This window comes from Phalacrocorax aristotelis, chromosome 6 (genome assembly GCF_949628215.1).
Source record: "Phalacrocorax aristotelis chromosome 6, bGulAri2.1, whole genome shotgun sequence".
Classification (NCBI taxonomy): Eukaryota; Metazoa; Chordata; class Aves; order Suliformes; family Phalacrocoracidae; genus Phalacrocorax; species Phalacrocorax aristotelis.
In genome coordinates this window covers 12666381-12686594 of record NC_134281.1, presented here as the reverse complement: position 1 = coordinate 12686594, position 20214 = coordinate 12666381, and the positions used below count along the sequence as shown (strand labels likewise).

At 50.3% G+C, this 20214-nt stretch overlaps 2 protein-coding genes across 4 annotated transcripts in view; both read left to right on the top strand.

Moving 5' to 3' along the window:
* Window positions 1–12043, top strand: part of CHST13 (carbohydrate sulfotransferase 13) — a 32525-nt gene extending 20482 nt beyond the window's left edge. For all 3 annotated transcript variants that reach the window (XM_075095996.1, XM_075095997.1, XM_075095995.1), the window contains exons 2-3: window positions 7084–7166; window positions 10709–12043. In XM_075095996.1, the coding sequence (XP_074952097.1) occupies window positions 7101–7166; window positions 10709–11554 (912 nt within the window). In that variant the 5' untranslated portion in view covers window positions 7084–7100 and the 3' untranslated portion in view covers window positions 11555–12043. The remainder of the gene's footprint in view (window positions 1–7083; window positions 7167–10708) is intronic.
* The window catches only part of TMEM43 (transmembrane protein 43), a 494721-nt gene that overhangs the window by 90312 nt on the left and 384195 nt on the right, over window positions 1–20214 (top strand). The gene's annotated exons all lie outside the window — the stretch shown is intronic.

The window sequence follows — 20214 nt, the reverse complement described above, 5'->3', positions numbered from 1 at the left end:
CAGGATTTGCTATCAAACCACGAAGGAAAACTGAGCTCACACTGCAGGAACTGTCTGCATCTCTCCCTGCTGTGTCAAGCTCTATTTTCTTTTTTTTCCTCTTTCTCTTTTTTTTTTCCAGATGTTAAAATAAAAAATTGGACAGATTCAGCAGGCAGTGGCCGCAGCTAAGATTTGGCTTTGAATAACGCAGTCTCAATATCCTTTCTTAAATTAGATGGTAGGATCCTTCTCTATGCCTCTTGGGTACAGTTATTTTAATAGCGAGGAGCCTGTCTTCACAAGGCGGGGCTGCGTCTCTACAGTCAGGGATGAGCGAGCCATCACTGGTACAGCCAAAGCACTCCTTCATCGCCCATGACAGATGCCAGGGAAGAGTCTACAAAAGCTCATTGCTGTGCCCACAAAGAGATAGATCCAGGTCCTAATTTCTGGCTCTTCCAGTGACGGACTTTAAGCAAGTGCTGATCCCGTTACACTATAGAGCTCCAGGTGTTTCTGCTTTTAATATAAAGTGGTAATATCGTTCTTATTTCCCACCATAAACTCTTCTTTATCCTATAAATACAGTTCAGCTGCGCAGCTGTGCACATGCCACGTGTGCCAGGCAGTCAATTCATGTCACCAATACCATTTCCTATGTTCAAATCCAGAATCCATCACAAATATGATTGTTTCACACACTCCCTCCCTCAAATTCAGAGTTTGGGTTTTTTTTGGTCTGAGAGTGAGCATCTCTCAGATGTCCCCAAGAGGGGCTGCCCTGAGAGCTGGCTCTTCCTACAGTACAAACAAGCACCTATCCCACTCACCCACTGGGAGTTGCAGGCTGTAATTAACACGCAGACTGATCATTTTGGGTGGCCAGGCACCACGATTATTTTTTCTCTTTTTTTAGGCTTTGTGCAGACACAACAGGAAGTGAAGCTGGGGCTGTGAGACAGCAGCAAGGAGGCAGTGGTGGGGTCAGGCGTAGCAGCTTGGGGCCTCCGGGGTGCGTACTCACGTGTAAGTGTGTGTGCTCTCTCTTTACTTCCTCTGGCTGGGGACCACTGAATCTCCAGGTTTTAATCCTCCCCCATGTTTCATATCGGAGGCTGCAAGTGGAGTTTTTGGCTCCTTGTGGCCCAGGGTCCATCCTGGAAAAACACCTGAAAGCTCCATCCTCCAGCCCAAAAGGAGTTGGGTTGTTCCTGCTGCATCTTGGCCAGACTTCCACTGATCTGGGGTTTCCAAATCTCTTCCTATTTGGCACCTGAGCAAGTGGGCATGAAGGTGTCAGGCATGTGAAACAGTCCCAGTCCCTCTCTGTTGGCCCATTCTCAGGGGACAATCACATCCTGGCTTAGCTCGTACACACATCCAGCCCTTGTAGCCTCCCATGGGGCATCAAGTCCTGGGATCGCCTTGTTGCTTCACAGCCCTTCTCAGCAGCTCTGGATTTGCCTTGGTCCCAGGAGAGCGGAGCTGTCTGTGCTGCAGGTGAGGGTCGCCAGTGTTATGGATAATAGTATTCATGCATTTTTTGCTGCTGTGGCACATATCTCACCTGATACGTTTCAGGACTTCATTTGCCTTTTTTATGACTGTCACACTGGCAGCTGATAGCCCAGAACTAATGCGTCTAGGACCTCCTGCCACTCCCAGCAGCAAAGCAGCAGAAACTGCTGAATTCCATCACTGCAAAATTAAATTCTGTTATGTTTCCCCTCCCCTGATCCAGGATGAAACTTTAGTTTCCCTGTTAGTGTTTCAGTCTCTCCCTGCCATGACAGCCTTTGTCAACACTTTGTCCATCATCATTATCTTTCTATTTTTATGTTGATTCATTCTTGAAGTATTGCTCCCAAAGCCAATCTCGGAGATATTTTACTAGAAATCTGCCTTCTGCCCAGTATTTCCCATTTAAACACCTCCTGCTTTCCAGTTGCTTGTCCCTTGCAGTTCACCTTTTAAACTTCATCTTCTCTGTTTGAAGTACTTATTGCCTGTGGTATGTCATATCCGATGTGTTACATATATCTGGGTGAAGATCTACCGCATATGTTTGATCTACAGAAACAGCTTATTTTATTGACGGTTGGGCTGCATGAGTATAAGCTGCACTTAGTAAATGCCATGTTGATTTTATTCCTTTATCCAGTTGCACCCACATCTTTTAATTGTTTTCTTTCCTTCAGACTGTTTTCTAAAGCCTCAGTAATGCTGATGTCAGCTTAGCAAGCTTGTTACTGCCTGAATCCTGTCTCCTAGCCAAACTCTTCAATTCAGGCGCTGGATTTGCTGTTGTGGTTGCAGAGAACCTCCCTCTGCAATTAAGAGTCAGTGCAGCCAAAACAGCAAATTCTTTCACTGGTGGAAGTCTGGGATAGGCATGATCCAGTCTTTCCCTCACCTCACACATGTCTGGCTGTCTTTGCAATCAGCTAGTACACCTAAATATTCACAGCTTTAAAATCTATTCCCTTTTCCAAAGAGAGCTGGCAAGTCATTGAAACCCCAGATCCTGCTGCGGTGTTGATGTCACACCACGCAAGAGAACAACTTCAGTTTTGATGGGACAGCATTAAAATCTGGGCTGTCGGGGAAAAGGAGGGTGGGAGCGCCTTACCTTTTTAAGATCCAAAGGAAAGACTGAAAGCACTTGTAGCACAGAAGACTCAAAAATGTGCTTGAGCTCCCTTTCAGGCTCATCTCATTTGGTGATTTCTGGCCAATGTTAATGCCTTATCATGGGATTTTCTGTCTCTTGCTCTGCATCATTCTTATTCCCTTGCCTCATCCTTTGAAGATGCAAGGGAAAAATGCGATATTTCCTTCTGCCTGTCTCAGTGAAAAACATTTTGGATTTAAATCACTGACGTACACTGTCTTAATACTTGCTATCCAAATGGTGATCCAGCAGTTGCCAAGGGTCGATCTCTTCTCCCCTTTAGAAACTCGATATACCTTGGCTAAGTGACATCCCTGCTTTCGGATGTAACTGTGGCGATGCTAAATTTCCAAGGATTACCACTGCATGTGGTGGAATCTGGGAACCTCAGTAAGAAGCTATAATGGTAGGAGGAAAGCCAGGATGTGAAGATCTTGGCAGCTCCTCCATGATGGAAGATCCTGCTGTACTCAGGGCCACGGTGCCAAAATGCAGCATGAATCATTAATTTACTCTGATGATACTGCCTCCTCAACACTGTCATATGTTTCAATGTTCTCTGGCCTTCCCAAACTTCTTGGAGTCTCAGGAGCATCCCAGGGATTGGTAAGCCAGTGGTACAGGGGGTGGGTTATTGACTTGCTCTCAGCGTGAAAGAGTGAAAGGAGTGTGTAAATGCCATTGCCCATCTGCCCCCTTCCTCCCTCCTCCTCCTCGCAGCCCAGGCTGTATCCCAGATCTGGTGGAAGAAACAAGCACAGATCAAGAATTGAGCCTTTCCCCTGCTCCATGTTTGTTTTCCTCTCCAGCTGTGCAGTTCAGCCAGCTGTGGAGCCCCTTGAGCTCAGCCTTCCTAAGGTGGGCCATTGCCTGCTTGTGGTAGGCAGTGAAGGCACGGACAGGATGGGGACAGCAATTAAGGGATCAGGACAGGACAGGACAGGAGCACGCTGTGGGCTTGCGTGATGAGGTGGTTGGGATGGAGCAGCCAGGGAAGAGGGGGTTTATGTTTAAATTAGGGCTGAGCTGTGATCATAGAGCTGCATGATGAGGACCCGGGGTCTGGTGATGGGGAAGGATGGGGAGAGGAGTGCATCAGCAGAGATGTTGCAGGGGCTGGGGCTGAAGGATGGTGAACGGGATGGCCACAGTTTGGGGTCGTGGGTTAACACCCTAACCATACCATAATGATGTTAACTGTGGTTAACACCATTAACACCATAACCACCTAACAGAGCTGTGTTAGGTGGCAAGCCTGGTCTTAGGCAGGCTGGATTCTGTTAAGTCACCACCTACAGCCTCCCACTGCAGCCCTGGCCTGCCTACTGCTGTGGTGGCCAATTTTGGTGCCAGGTGATCCCAGATGTTTTGGGGATGCTTTGGGCACAGGTGGCCTGGACTTGCCTTCGTTCAAGTGCACGCTGCCAGCTGCATGTGTTTGGAGCCACCCTGACCCCAGCCCTGCAGAGCATGGACACCTTGGTCCCATGGGACACACCGATCAGCTGCTGTCCTCTGCATGCACTGGTGCCGGCACAGTGCTGTGCTGAGCTGCACAGGGCTGCAGCTGCTGCATCTCCCCCTCTGCCGCAGGGTTTAACACTGTAGCCTAAAGTCATCCTCATGGCCCAGCTGCCCATTTGTTTTTCTCCTTGGGATGCCGCGTGTAGCACGAGCCAGATGGTTTCTGAGGGGGGAGACTTCCTGCAGTTGGAGCCTTGTAAAAACCTTCCATTGGGCCAGACATTTTCTCTGAAGGGTTTGGCGAGCACCCCGGGCAGGGGGTGGTGTCATCACTTTGGAGAGCAAAAGCTGTTAAGATGCAGTGAATGTGGAGTGCTGGTGTCTTCCCCCTGCCAGCTCAGTGCTCCCAGGCTCCTCTACTGCACGGGAGCAGCCTGGCAGCTTTTTTTCCTTTTATTTTCTCTTTCCCTTTTTTCTGGAACCCTGTACGGCATGAGCACAGTAGGGATCCCACGGGGTTTGCTGCTATCCGAAGGAGACGCCTTGTTCTCTGCCAGATCTTGTGCTGGGGAAAGGCTGGAGGAAATCCATTTTGCAAGGTTTCTGGTGGGGCTGTTGGCAAAAGTCACGCGAGGTGCAGCAGGCCCTGGCCAGGCTTGTTCCCCTGCCTCAGCAGCACCGAAAGGCGCAGCCCAGAGCAGTCAGAGCATGGAACTGACCTGCGTGACCTCTGCTCACTCCCTGCTTTACTGCAGATTTGATTTTTGGTCACCCTAAAAAGCCTCCTGCTGAGCCAGCCATCTCTTCCTTGGCCATGACCTGACTGCACTGGGAGCTGAAGCCTTTCCCTGGGATGGTGTTTCCACACACCCACGAGCAATTTGCATTTCTTTTATCTTCAGGTCAGCCTGAACCACCTAGGGTTTGCTTATGTTCCTTGTAAGAAACGTTATGGTTGATACAGGTGTTAATCTCAAAAACAAACGCCTCCACATTGCTTTTACTAAATATAGGACAAGTGTCTGCTGCAGTGCAGGGCGCTTGCAGACAGCCCACAGTGGGGTCATGCTCTTAAATTGAACAGGAGTTTATCAGCCGTAGCCAGGAAGGGGACTCGAGTTTAATGCTCTCTGCTTGCAGATTGGAGCTGCAGTGCATTGAGTTTTCAAGGTCGATCTCATTCCTTGTCATTTGCAGAGGGCTCAGCCTGGAAATGTGAAACGGGGCTCCTCTGGAATGAGCACCTCAGCCCAGCGCTCGTACGTTGGATCTTCCGCTTATCTCTTGTTAGCACAGATGCCGTTTCACCCTCCTGTGGGGTAACTGATGCAGGGGATTGAGGAAGAAACCGTACGTTCTTGTTGAGTCACATCTCGATCAATCCAGTGTTGCAGGAAGTGTCATTTCCCATGAACGCGCGAGTGTATGTGCGCTGCTGATGAAATCTTGTGAGGTCAGGGAGTCATTTTCCCCTAATTACAGCTCCAGGAATGAATAACGTTTAGCTTAGACCCTCGTGACTTTGTGCTTTGGAATAGTTTTCATTTAAGCAAAATATAAGCACAGGAAATGAAGATGGGATTTGGATTTTTCCTTCTGGTTATTTCAGTTAAAAAGATGTCATCTGGGGCTATAACAAATTTGGTTTTGTTTGGTGATGATCAGTGAACAAAAAGATCGAGAGCCCCAAACTGTCATGCAAAAAGCCTCATGTTGCCAGAAATGGTTTGTGGGAGATGCTTTTCCCTCCAACACATACGTCCCTCTGAGATTTTAGAAGGTCCGTGTAGGAGCAGGAACTTGGAGGACCAGAAGAACCTCCCAGGCCATGATCTCCCAAACAATGTGTCTTATCATCCCCGAAAAAAACATCTTCTTCCATTTTAAAATTCACAGTGCAATTTCTTCTATGGAAGCCAACTCCAGGGCTGCACAACCCCCATGGTTATAAACCACCTTCTCCTGTGAAAACTGTCATGACACCCTCTGCCAACGGAGAGGGTGGGTGGGAGGTGGGACAGCTGCTTGGAGGTGTTACTGCAAGTGAGAGCCTGCACCCCTGTCGTGACTGGCTCCCTGCGTTGGGTTTGGGATATCCAAGCCATGCAGTTCTGCCCATGCTGTGCTGGAAACAGGTCCCTGGGGCTGAGGGATAGCCTGGAAGGTGGTTGCATCCCTATGTAATTTTTGAGCATGAGAACTTGAGCATTTGTCACCGACTGGATGTCCAGCACTGCGTTTGTGGCTGGCCAGATCCAGCCCTGGGTTTGGTGCTGCTGCAGATAGACCTCTGAAATCAAACCAGCTGATCTGCATGGCAGGGAAGGGGCGAGGACTGCTTGGGTGGCTGCTTCAGCTTCAGACACTGGAGGAGATGTTGCTAGTGTAGAAGGGAAGGAAAAAAAATAGTGAATAAGAACTTAAAATGACTTATCAGTCAGATGAAGCATCTGACCAATTTGTCTGTTAATGACCGTGTGTCTGAGCCCAGAAATGCAAACTCCGAGTCCGTGGGGACTCAGCACAGAGCTGCTGATGTTGGACCTGCCCCTTATCTCTGCCAAGCACAGATGCTGTCTTGCCCCTCACAGGGCCGCAGCGATGCTGGTGAATGTCCTGTCACCTCCTGGGTCATTTCCTCGCCAATGCAGCCTGCACGCAGTGGCATTTCCCAAATGCATATGGATCAAACTGTTGCCAGTTGCTCTTGAAATTGCAACAAGCTGTTATCTTTATTTATGGCCTTTTATTTGTTTAAAGGTTAAGTCTGGACCTTTGAACCCTAACTGCAGGTTTTGTTAAAAAATAAGAGGGAGGAACAAGCATTGCTTGAGTGTCTTCTCCGACAGCCAAACAGATCTGTCTCTTCTCGGGGCACATTGCCTCATCTGAACTTGGGCATCTCCAGAGAGGATGAGGGAATCAGCCTCTCCCAACCCCACTGATTTTTCTCACTCCTTTTCCAGCTGCAGAAGATGGGGATATGAGATCCACCTGGCAGGGGAAGGCCGGTCGCAGCCCACTCCAGGCCCTGTATGACAGTGACCAGGTAAGGGGACAGGGAGAGGGCGATAGAGGGGTAAAGAGGGAGTGGGGCACTGGGGTCTGACTCCTTCTTCCACCCTCTGGTGTGTGGGGCACTGTGCTGTCTCCAACCACCCCCAAGGTCCCCATGCCCCTTTTCTTTCCAAAAGAAAAGACCACACTGCTTTGGGAGTAATTGGTGATAAAAAAAGTGCTTATGGCCTTTGTTGGTACTTGGGCAAATGGTTTCATTACCGGTGGGCTGAGCCATAGCTGGGCAAAACCAGCAGATTTCGCTACCTGAGGATGTCAAAGCCAACTCTGGGCCATCATAGCAGGGCAAGAGCATCATTGCTGCTCTTTCTGAGCTAATAATTGATAGAGGCTTCTGTGTTGGATGCTATATATGTGTATATATATATACACACACATATGCACACACACATGTATATGCATGTAGATATATACACACACGTGTAAAGCTGGACCCAGCCATAAGGGGTTTGTAATCGTGGGACATTCCATTCATCACCCTGAGTCCTGTCCATCACCCTGAGCTGTGCCAGATATACCTGCTGAGACTTGGGTAGCCAGGCACAGTCTGGGCAGGGAAACGCTCCCATCCAGGTGGGCTTAGGGGGTCTGTGTCTGTACAAGGGTCTGCTGCAGGATGAGCCATGGTTGCTGCTTGAGGCAGGGAGCACTTGCCCTCACCAGCCCCCCGTGCATGCAGCCCAACCAGCATCAGTGACCCAGCATCCGGGAAGGTGTCCCACTTGCCCTTTAGCAGCTCAGTGGGAGCTTGGGGTTTGTGGTTGAAGCTGCAAAAGGTGTTTGTTTCCTTCTACTGCATCCCCACCTGGGCAGGCAGTTTTTCCCCCCATGCAGCCAGACTTGTCTTTGCAGAGGGATCCTCGCTCACAACTACCCTGCAGGAGGTCCTGCAGGAAACCACCCTCCAAACGGTGCGACAGGCTGGGCCCTGGCCACACGCCCCAGCCACCAAATGTGCCTTGCATCCCCCCACGTCCATGGGGCAGTCGTTTTCTGCAGCCCCCAAGAAGCAGAGGGCAATGCTGGTCGTCCCTGCAGCTGGCTGCCATCCCCGCTGCCTCCCCACTGCCCATCAGCAGTGCTCACTGCAGCCAGAGACAGATCTCCTTTCTCTACATGGTGCTTTATGTTAGTGTCTAGGTTGATGCTTTTATGTCTATAAGCAGCCAAATTACACTTGCTCGGGGAAAAATGGCAAATGTGGAATTCCTTGGCCACAATGCCGGCAAACCCTAACGCTGCTGGAATGTCATGGCGTTATTTCCTTAAAACTGAAACTTAATTTCTCTGGCTTTGAAAGAGAAGGAAATGAAGGGAACAATTTTACTCTGAAATAACTGCAAGACCTGCACTTATTCCAGTGGGCGGCTGTTGAAAAGTAGTCAAATTTATTTGTTGCCATGCCTGCTTACAATGTCTGTCCATCTGACTCTCTGGTCCAATAGTTTTGAATTATGAAAGTACACCTGAAAAAAAATCACATTATTAAAATGCCTTTTTTTTTAAGCACTTGCTAAAAGGTTTTCCAATTTTAAAAGGTGATGGGGAGCCTCCAAATGAAAGAAATTTCTGCTGAAAGTTTTGGCTGTGTTGCAAAGAGGTGTACCATGAGAATGCCCGTTCAGCTATGATTATCACCTCCCTAGGTGTTATATCTTCTTTATAGCCAAGTAGCCAACAATGTCAAAATCATCTTGTGGTGCCAGTTAGAGTCTGTTGACCTGCATTTCCTCCATCTGAGCATTTTACCTTACCATCTGCCTCTTGGAAGAAGCAGGGATGGGATGCTTTCTCCTACTCCTGTCTCAGATTACTGTCCATGCAGGTTCCTGGAGAAAGCGGTCACTAAAGTGACTTGGACAAGGTTATTTCTTTTGTGGAAATGAGATCCAGAAGGGTCTGAGTGTGGTTCATCTCTTGCAGGAGGAGCTTTTTGTCCAGATGTTAGTGCCCCTCTGAAGGTGATGGGTCTATTGGATCATCCATGGGATGGGCAGTTTGTCTCAGGATCCTAACTCCTGGCAGGAGCTTTACAAAACCTCATCTCCACAATGGTGCCTCCCAAAACCCCTTGTGGGCCCCCAGGGAGAGGTGAGGGTGCGCCTAGCAAAGGGTGTCCTTTGGCATGCATAAGTGATGACAGCTGTTAGCAGCAAGGATGTAGGGACCAAGGAGGTGGCCTGCCCTTGCCCTTCATCTTGAGGTTGCCACATCTCTGCAGGCTGCAGAGACATTTGCCGTGGCGCCCTGTGATGCTGGCGGGACTGTCTTCACAATCCCAAAGTGGAAGCCACCGTTGTCTTGCAACATGGGGGTCATTGCGTTAGAGCAACAGCTCACGGGGTCAGAGCTGCCCCGAGTTAGCAAATGGGCGGTGAAGCCATTAGAACTCGTGGTTTGGACAAGGCTGTTGGACATTCCCGGTCCTGACCTTGGGGCTGAATGTGAAACCTCCCAACCCTTGTGAGCAAAACGGGGAGGGAGTGGGCAGAACGAGAAAGGCACCTTCCCCTTCTCAGTTCCTGGAAATGGTTTCCTTCACCCGAATGTTTTAATGACATTTTGGGATTTCTGATTAAAACCATGACAGGAAAGGTTACATCCCCAAATCTGGAGGAGGGATTCAGCTGGGGCAGGGGTCGGGGGGCTCTGGGCTCCTGGGAAGCCAGGGCAGCAGCTGCCAGGCCTTGATGCAAGGATCAAAAGGGATAAAGGAAAAGGACCTCCCTGTGGACAAAGGAGTCTGAGGCATCAGACTGGCCTGTGTGGAAAAAGTCCCTCAGGAGAAGAAACCCAAAGCCCGTAGGAAGGGCCACCCCACCACCTCCAGCAGTGTCTCGCTCCTCTCCATCATGCCCGGCCACCCTACCTCTGCTCCAGCTCACCGTCTGTTCCCCAGGGTTTGACCATCAGCATTAAAGACCATTTTCCTCCACCTGGCTCCCTTTGCCTTTCCTTGGCAGCACAGCTGCGCCATTTTCATCATACCTGCCTGCACTTGCATGCTGTGTTTCTGCCACTTGGCTGCGGTGTTTGCAGGGAGCCCGCGGGTGTAGGTGTCAGTGCAATGCGGCGATGCCCCATTGCAGCCAGGAGGTGTGCAGGGCTCTGCACCAGCAGAGGGGCTGCACTCTTTGCCCCTGGAGGGGTTGGGCCATGTATCCTACCCTGGAATGGTGTAAGGGAGAGCTTAACCCCAGTGTGTTTGGGTTTGCTATAATAAATTGTTCAGTTGTCGACCCTATCTGCACTGCCTGTTCTTCTGTCACCCCCTTTGGCTTGACTCCTCATCTGGCTCCTCATCATATTTCTTTGTGTTTTGCCCCCACCAGGGCCAAGGATTAAATGCACCAAATCAAGTTGTGTTCAAAGTCAACACTGTCCCAAAATTCCCACATGGGTGACTGTCAAGGCCAGGAAAGGGCAGGGAATGGGGACGGTTGTGGGCCAAGTGTTGTGTGTAGGCCATGATCAGCTTGGGTGAGCTGGTGACTTTTTTTTTTTCCTCCCCAGTTTGAGCAGTCATCCCTGCAGGTCATTCACCAGCAGAGACGAGAGCTGTTGAGCAACATCTGCAACCGTTACACCCGCAAGCGGCGACTTCTGCGGCCGGACGACTTGCGGCACTTGGTGGTGGATGACACACATGGGCTGCTCTACTGCTACGTGCCCAAAGTGGCCTGCACTAACTGGAAGCGGGTGATGATGGTCCTGACGGGGCAAGGCAAGTACCGGGACCCACTGGAAATCCCCGCCAACGAGGCTCACGTCTCGTCCAACCTGCGCACCCTCTCTGAGTATAGCATCCCTGAGATCAACCACCGCCTGCGCAGCTACCTCAAGTTCATCTTTGTGCGGGAGCCCTTTGAGCGCCTAGTCTCAGCATACCGCAACAAGTTCACCCGCAGCTACAACACAGCCTTCCACAAGCGCTACGGGACCAAGATCATCCGGCGGCACCGGCAGGAGCCCAGCGACAAGGCCCTGGAGCGCGGGGATGACGTGCGCTTTGAGGAGTTTGTCTACTACCTGCTGGATCCACGGACGCAGCGGGAGGAACCCTTCAATGAGCACTGGGAGCGGGTGCACTCACTCTGCCACCCCTGCATCGTCCACTACGACGTGGTGGGCAAGTATGAGACCTTGGCCGAAGATGCCAACTACATCCTCCAGCTGGTTGGGGCTGACACGAGTGTCAAGTTCCCGTCTTCATCCAAGACCACCAGGACGACGGACGACATGACGGCCCAGTTCTTCCAGGACATTAGCCCTTTCTACCAAAGGAGACTCTTTAATTTATACAAAATGGACTACTTGCTGTTCAATTACTCCATCCCTTCGTACCTCCACATCCGATGAGGCAGGGACTGGGGGGAGAGGTGAGGGAGAGCTGGGTAACTCTCATCTTGCCACAATTCCTCTCCTCCCACCCTGTGCTCATCTCTTGGTTGACCTCAACCCCGTGCCCTCTCTGTTATGGTCTGCTCCACATCCTGATGCCTCATTCATGCATGGTCTGGAGGGAGGACACCTCTCAAAACACTGGCGCTGGAGCTTTTCCTTGCCTTTCCCTCCCACCCTTCAACATCTACAAGGGCTGGTGGTGGGACCGACACTGCTGGGTAGGAGGGATTGTCTTGGTTGGGGACTTTCTTTTAACTAAGAGACTACTTTGTAGATCCTAGTCTTGGGAAGGCTGCTTTTTCGGGCAGGATCCCTTCAGGTCTTTCTCCTCCTTACTGGGCTGTTGGGGCCGGCCATGGCGTCTCTGGGGGCAGAGGGGAGTGTGTCAGAGACTTGCATAGAAACAGAAATAAAGCAATAATTTAATGTAAGTTTTTCCTTTAATTTAAAATTGCTCCCAACTTTTCTTTTGCCTTGTTCTCCTCCGTCCTCCCCCAGCTTCCTGCACCGTTCCTCATTGCTGGGGTAGGCAGTGGTGTGTTACTGTGACCACACATTTCTCCCTGACAAAGCCTTGAGGGCTTTTTTGTTCCTCTCTTCCACGTGCTCTCCATTGGGATGAAAAATAATCCTGAGAGAGAGAGAGAGGAGCAGGTTTGCAGCAGGTATGGACTGATAGAGCCAGGGCTTTCTCCTGAACTACAACAGCAGAACACTCTGCCTGTGTCCATGCATGTCTCTGGATTTCTGGTCAAATCCAATAATACAGGCCCCATGCCTGCTGCTCTTCAAGAGCAAGTGATAACTGGTTTGCAAAGCCATATGTACAGCATGGGTGCAGGTGTCTGCTCAGATGAAATCACATTGTCCACGGTATCCTGCCCATCGCCCCACCAGGCTGGCAGGACCCAGCTTGAAGCGTCGGCTTCTTGTTCCCTGCCACCATGTGCTGCTCCTGTGGCAGCTGGTGCCTCCCACATGGGGTGGCCCCATGGCATTGGGGGACAGTGAAGGGTGCTGAGGCACGTGTGAGTTATATTGTGCTTCACAAAGCACTGTGCTGGGATGTGGGAGAGCATGGACTGGGAAGACCAGAGAAGAGGGTTGGGTTTTTTTTTTGTGTGTGTGTGCATGTGAGAGAGAGAGAGAAATTGAGAATAAAAATGGGGACAGAGACACCTAGAGGAAAGTTCCCCTTTAGCTGGCTGGCTTTGGACAATTCATTCCTTGAAGAAGAAATGGGGAGGAGGGGGTGAAACAGAAAAGAAAATGCCAACCCCAGTCCTAGGATTTTAAATTAAAACCAGTCCAGGGGACTGTATTTCTTTAAAACCATATTTCAATCTTTCCTCTTTGGCTTTGGCTTGGCAGCTGCCTTTGTAAGTAAACATGCCGGTAATAGATGCTGTGGAGAGAGTCTGTTGGCTTGGCCGTGAACACTTGACTTATTAGTGCAATACAATGGGAGGTTTTATAAAACCCCAGTGTTCTCAGGCTCTTTTAAGAACTAATGCTTTCATCTAACAGCTTTCAGCTGTTATATCTTAACCTTTTTCCTCTCTGTCTCTGATCTGCACCTATATGCTGACACTCTCTCCTTGGTTGCTCTGTTTGGGGCTGGAGGTTTAACAAAGCAATGAAAAAGAAAAGTAAATAAAATCGCTGGTGATCCTGTCAGTCTGACTGATTCTCCCAATCTGGACTGGAGATCTTGCGAAAATGGCCTTTCTTGTATCTCCCCATCTAGCTGAAACTCAAAGCACAAAACCAGATTATACGATGCAACAAATTTCATCTGCAGCATTCAGGCTTGGAGTGCATTCCTCCTGCTTTCTCAGGAGTCTCACATTCCCTGCTTAGCGCTGCCTCTGCTTGGAAAAATCATTGTTCAAGTCACCACAAGCTCTTTTCATCACTTTTGGTGATGAATCACAATTTGGAAGCAGATTCAGAGTCATAAAGAGGTGGATTTTTGGATGGATTTCTTTTTGGTTTTTTCCCCTTTTCCTAAATACTGTTCCCAGCAGGTAGCTCTTAAAAGCTGATGGCGCAGTGAGTGGCAAGGACAGCTACACAGACTGTCTTCCCATTGTGCTCTCTGCGGGTGTTTAGGCAATACCTGCCTGGCTGGGAGCCCCTTTGGGCTCTCTTTGGTGTGAAGTGAGGGGCAACATGCTCTGGGCTTTGTCTTTTAGCCAGCTGGTTTCTAACCTTTTCTGCAGTAGTGGCAATTCGGAGATGGTCCTGGTTGCGGCGGCTCTTTGATCGGCAGCCGCTCCCCCGGCATCCCCATCAGACCTGACCCAGTGCCCCAAACAACAGCAAAGCCATGTGAGTTTGGAGCAAATGCAGCCCTCCAGCCTCAGCCATGGTCTGCTAAGGGCTATACCCAACTGAGATTTGGTCTGTAACAGGGTGTCTTTTAGCTCAGTGTAGGACCTTTGGAAATACCCACCTTTGGGCTTTTTCAAAAAGAAAACAAAACCAAAAACTAAGCCAAAAAAACCCAACAGCCACGATCCAACTCATTTAGGTCATACCTTTGGCTTTCTGGCTGCCTAAATACTGCTTTCTGAAGCAAAACCTGCCCATGCAAACAGAAAATGGCCACTTTGGCTTTGTGAAGCAGCTGCCTTCAGCCCGGGCTGGAGCTTTGCGGGCCTGGAAACGCTTTGCCCGAGCCAAAGCCCAGCAGCAGCCGCAGCAGCAGCAACCGCTCCCCGGCGCTGGGCAGCCCCGACGCGAAAAACGCTGCAGCACAGGAGCAAAACGGAGTTACGAGGACACCGTGCGACTGGTGACCCCAACTACAATCATTTTATTCTGTAAGACTCCACTACAGGGAACCATTTGTTTGAAGGGCTCCTAGTTGGGTTTTGTGGTAGTTCGTTTTTGGTTTTTGGTTTTTTTTTACTTTTAGCTGTTCCATTGCATCCCTTTTTCTTGCCAGAGGAGACAAGATCAAGGTAATCTGTGCTACCTCTAAAGTGTAATTGGATTTCATTTTCTTCTCTACTTGGAACTGGGAACGTGGTAGTGCCTGATGTACAACAAGGGCTGAAAAGTAAGGAGCTCCCTAGGGACTGCCCCGGCCCAGGAGGATGGAGCAGGGTGTCATCCCCTCGACCCTTGCTTAGCACCCCACTGTGAGTCAGGAGTGTTTCTCAGAGGAAGATGGCGGTCCGGTGGTGATGGGCATGTGTGCATCATTGGGATCCCAAATGGGACCAAAACATAGCCCTGCTTCTTAGTGGCAATAGGACTTCGGTGCAGCTGCCCTGCAGGGCCACATACGGTGCTGCATTTTGGCCAAGGTTTGATGATGAGTAAAGGTGAAGACTCTTCTCGGGCAGCCCTGTGACCAATGAGGTGAAGACAGGATCAACCATCCCCCCAGCAATGAGCACAGCTGCTGTCCCCTGGAGAAAGCGCAAAGGGATAACACCAAGGGCAGCAGGGGCATTTCTACCTGTGCATGGACTTCTTTGGTGCCCTTAAATACAAGCCTTACACTGCCAAAAAAAAAACCCAAACCCCAAACCAAAAACCCAACTTGGTATTTCTGCAGGGAACTAAACGTTCCCTGCAGGGCTGGTGCCCAGGGGTAAGTGTGGCCATTACCCAACACAGCCCCACAGTAACCTCCAGCGGCTGGGGAGTGCTGGGAGCAGCTGGGCTGGGGAACAAGGAAGGGCCATCCCATGGCAAAGCTGAAGGTGCTGGTGGCTGCCAAAGCAGCCAGGTGAGAGTACTGGGGTGTCCCCGCTGCAATAAGTGCATCGACCCTGCCAAAAGGAGCAGAGGGACATGAGCATAGCTGCAACTGGATGCCTACCCCATAACCAAGCAGTCTATCTACTGGTGTGCGTGGGGCTGGGCACCGTGCCTCGCTGGCAGCACCATTTTCTGGCCAGGCTGGAGTCCTCAGTGCCCCTTTGGCAGTGATCAGCTGGGGCAGGAGGACCATGGTAGCTGAGGAAGAGCCGCCACAGCCAGCGCTGCCAAGGTCACCCTGGCTTGGCAACAGGAGCCCAAAGACAAACGGAAAAATCCAAGCTAGATGTGACGACTGCACATGGCTCAGCCTCAGGGAAGGCATACCCTTGCAAACCCTATTTAAACCGTCCCTCCCTCACCCCTCCCCACCATCAAGTGCCTATAAAAAAATAAAGAAACAAAACACGCCTGTTGCCATATGAAGTATTGTTCAGAATTCTGAGTCACAGAGTGTCTGTGTCATCAGCTGCCATGGGGCACATGCACCGCAGCGAGGGGTGAGGGGGGCAGGCACCCACCCTGCCAGGTTGGCCCTGGGGTTCAGCATGAGGCCTGGGAGCTGTCGGGGAGCTGTCAGAGCAACAGCGATGCAAAAAACAAGAACAGCCTCGCTTTGCATGCACACGTATACAGTGTAAATAATAAGTATATTATAATGTGTAATGGAATTATTGCAAATAATTGAAAGGTAAGTGATAATACATGCTTTATATGTAATATGTATATGTGTATAAAGTATGTATTACAAGCGTAATTAAACAGTATTTATTATACTTAGATATTATATGTTGAGTGATTATATTTGTATACGATTGCAATACTTAATAGCCATTTGGTTTATGTATGGTTACATATGCGTGTGTGTACAACCTCATATTTGTTCTATAAACACACACATCCCCCAACATAAAAGAGGGAACACCTTCCCTTGATGCAATGCCAAGCTTTGCCACAGTCCAGCGTGGCTTAGCAGCTAATGGGGACCCGGCCCCTTCCTCCGAGTGCTGCCAACAGCTCTGCTCGCTCCAGCCCTCGGAGCGGCGGGCACTTTACTGTGCTGTGGGTGCTTCATGCCATGGAGCTGCTGGCCCCATCCCTGGTGGCCCATGTGAAGCTGTTGAGGTTTTCCTCCAGGTGGAACAAAACCGAGCTTCAGCGATAGGGAGGTTTCCTTCCAGATCTTGCTGTGCACCACAGATTGGGTTGTTTACCAGCTGGAGGATTAAATAGCCTTCCACTGAACGGGAAAAAAAAAATGTAAGTGTTTTCAAGTATGTCTTGGAGCTGTGTCTCGCTTGAAGGAGGCTTTTCAGACTTGCTTGTGTTTGCTGGCTGGCACTTCACTTGCCCCTGGTAAGGATGCTGCATCTCTCACAAAGTAGGGTTTCTGGAAAAATACTGTATTAGGCCGGAGGCGGTGAGGGGAAGCTGGGGCAGGGGCGAAATAAAAGCTTTGACATGCCTGAAAACAAACCCCTGCTCCCATCTCTCTCTATGGCCGGTGACAACCCTTTCTTTGCTTGCAAAGAGAATCTGTTCTGCACCCAGCAGCGAGGGAGCCTCTGACTGACCTTCGTCCCCAGTGCGCTGGGATCTCCCTGAGGTCGCAGCAGCCACCCCAGCACCCAGCACCCCCATGTGCTGGCCTTGTGGTGGTGCAGGGCGGGCAGCACTCCCTCCCAAACTCGCGTGCCCTTCTGCAGCCCCCATCCCACAACACTGACATGAACCTGAGATTTAGTTTATTGGGGAACTACTAGTGGCTCATCTCAGGAGTGAGCCTCAACAATCTGCACTGGTAATAGAGCGTGAAGCAAAAGGAAGGGAGATTAAAAAAAAATAATTATTTTTAACTGCCTCCTACTCCAGGCTGGATCAGCTCCCTGATGGCTGCACAGGGCTTGGAGGATCCAGCACAAAGCATTATTTTTTTTTTAATTTCTGCTTTGTTCAAAAACAGCCCATCTCATTCTTCTGCTGGCATGCCACGTGCTTTATTCCCCCATGAGATTAAAACACAGTAAGCCTTCAACTGGGATCTCATAGCATTTGATGGGGTTTCTCACTCTAGGGCAGTGCTGAGCCCAAAGAGCAACAAGAAAGGAGCTCTTTTCTCCCACCTCTTCCCTTTTAAGGGTATTGCTTTTCTGGGAGCTGTGAGGACTAAATACAACTAAAAGTCACTGTCAGCTCAAACGTCACTGTCAAAAGTCACTGTCAGCACCACTGTGGCAGGGTGGCTACAACCCAGTGGAAGGCTGGGCACAGAAATGACACAGACACGGCAGCAGGGAAACCAGGCCCACTGCTGGCAGTGGCTTTTCTCCTGGGTTAGATTAGAGACAGAAATCACTATGAAATGTCCACACCCCATGGTTTGCTCTGAAACCATGTGAATTTTATGAAGGAAAAGGGTGGAAAGCAACCTTCTCCCCAAATCTCCTGCCCAACAAAATAACCCCAATACAACATCACAGGGAGCATAAAACCAGGTAGGACCTGCTATGATGTACTGAATGCTCTTAAAAGCTGAGGATCCTGCAGGTCTCTAAACACCAAATCTCTGCTTTTAAGGGGAGGGAAGGGGGACGCCAAAGGGGTGCCTGGACAACTCTGTGGCTTCTTGCCCGGCTGGGATGGGGGCTGTGCTCAGTGCCACCAAGGCAGCCAGTGCCGGGGAGGGAGCAGTGCTGCCCGCACAGCGCTGCCGGCCCACTGGAAGGGCTGGGGGTGCTTCCTTGGAGAAGCCGGTTCAGATGGAGTTACAGGAGTGCTGATCCAAGCCATGCTCCAGGGTTACACACAGCCTTTGTTAGCAAAGGCCCTTTCTCATTTGCACAGGGAAAAAAAGAAAAGGGGGAAAGAGTAAACAGATTGAAGAGCCAAATAACTAGCCTTTCAGTGCCCTTGAAAAAAGGAAAAAAATATCCCCTTTTATTGAAACCATTTCCTTTGGTTATATCATTTCTTTTGAGGCTGGAAGCAATTTTCAGTCTTAAGTGCATTCCCTGCATTAAGTGCATGAGCACGAGGCTGATGCTTGGCTGCCCACCAGGGGGTATCCTGGAGAAGAGCGTGTCTTGCTGTGCCCTTTCCAATCTCCCCACATCGGCTCATAGCCCCAGTGCCTCCTGCGAGGGGGGAACCCCCAAGCCCAGCACAGGCAAGGTGCAGCATAGGTCACCCTGGCCCAGATGGGTCCCACAAGTAGGACACAGATGGCACCCATTACATGTTCTCATCCGTGCTCTGTCAACAGTGACAATAAGAATACCTGAGCTCTGCCCAGAAGTCCCCTGATGAAGGAACGCACTGGTGCCATGGTTTCATTGCAGTCACATGGCAGAGGAGCAGCCACGTGTTGAGCACTGGGAACTGATGCTGGAGAAGGGTGACTGGGGACTCTCGTATATACGGTGCCTTGTAGGCACCAGCCATGGACTTCAGTCTGGGGCTTTTGGGGGATTGGAGGGGCCAGAGGTAAATCTGGGCTATTAAAAGAGATTCACATGTCTGGGACCCTGTAGAGGGCTGTGGTGCGCTCAGCAGCCTTGCCTTAGGACCAGCCTTACCTGATTCATACCAGCAGGAAAAGCATCAAGATCTGGAGAGGACCTCTCCAAGCAATGGGGACATGCAGCAAGGAAGAGAAAAGACGGTGTTGAGGCAGAAGTTATGTACCAGGACTGCTCAAGCCAGTGCCAAATTCGAGCTAATAAAGGTTTACAAAATAAAACGCTAAGCTCAAGCTATTAAAATACATATTACATATCACCTAATGCAGCCCCCTCAAACTGGGACCAGCTATCAGACGCTTGCTTCGCTTTCCCCGCAAGCCCCCTCAGCTGCTGCTGCTTCAATTACCACATGTGGGTGCTCGGGGCAGACAGTGGTGCAGCCGAGCAGAGCTGACAGCACACAGGCTGCAGCAACAGATAAAGCAGCGAGGCCCAAGACAGGGGGAGCATGTGCCTCAATCGCTGAAACGTCCCCCACCATGAAGCTGATGTGAGCATACTCTCAAGCTCAGCCAGTGTGGGGTAATTTATCCTTCGTAACACAGAAAGCAAGAGGAGGCTTGGAGGGGGAGGTGACAGCTTGGTTTCTTTTACAGAGTGCTTTTCCGCATGCCTGGCAGCCCAGAGCTGAACAGCTTTTGCTGTTAGGGACCTTTAGCCACGTGTTGATCCCATGCAGGGGCCTCAGCTTTGCAGTAGCTCTGGGAGGTTGGAGTAACACCAGGAGCAAGGAAACACCCAAGGCCAGTAGGCACCCAACAAAGCTCAGATTTAAGTGTTTAAGAGCTGGCAGGTCCTTGAACAAGGCATCTGTCTGCCAGCAGGCTGGGGGACTTGACCTCCAGACACACAAAGGCAGATTATTATTAAAGTTGAGGCCTAGTGGCATTTTTCAAAGGTTTCACCCACATCCTCAACTCCTGACTCTTAAGTATCTTGCTATCTAGGGGACCCTACCGCTTCTTAGACTTCAGTAAGAATTGGCTGCTTTCAGCCTCCCCGATGGGTTCCTGGTAGCACCGGATAGCCACCCTGGAGCAAGGACCGAAGTAGTCATCTGCCAAATCCTCACCCATCCCAACACAGTCCTTATGAACGCACACAGATTCTAGACTCATCACAGAGCAATTGTTAATGGGTAGATGGCAACTGTGGGAGAGGGAATGGGCTTTAATTCTAGCCTGCAACATGTGGGCTGCAAAACAGCTGCTCTTGGTTAGTAAACACTGATTTTCCTGAAGCCCTATTAAAATTGTGTTGTCCAATCCTGAATGGATGAGAAAGAAGTGAGAAAGAAGTTCTATCTGACAAGTCTGAACT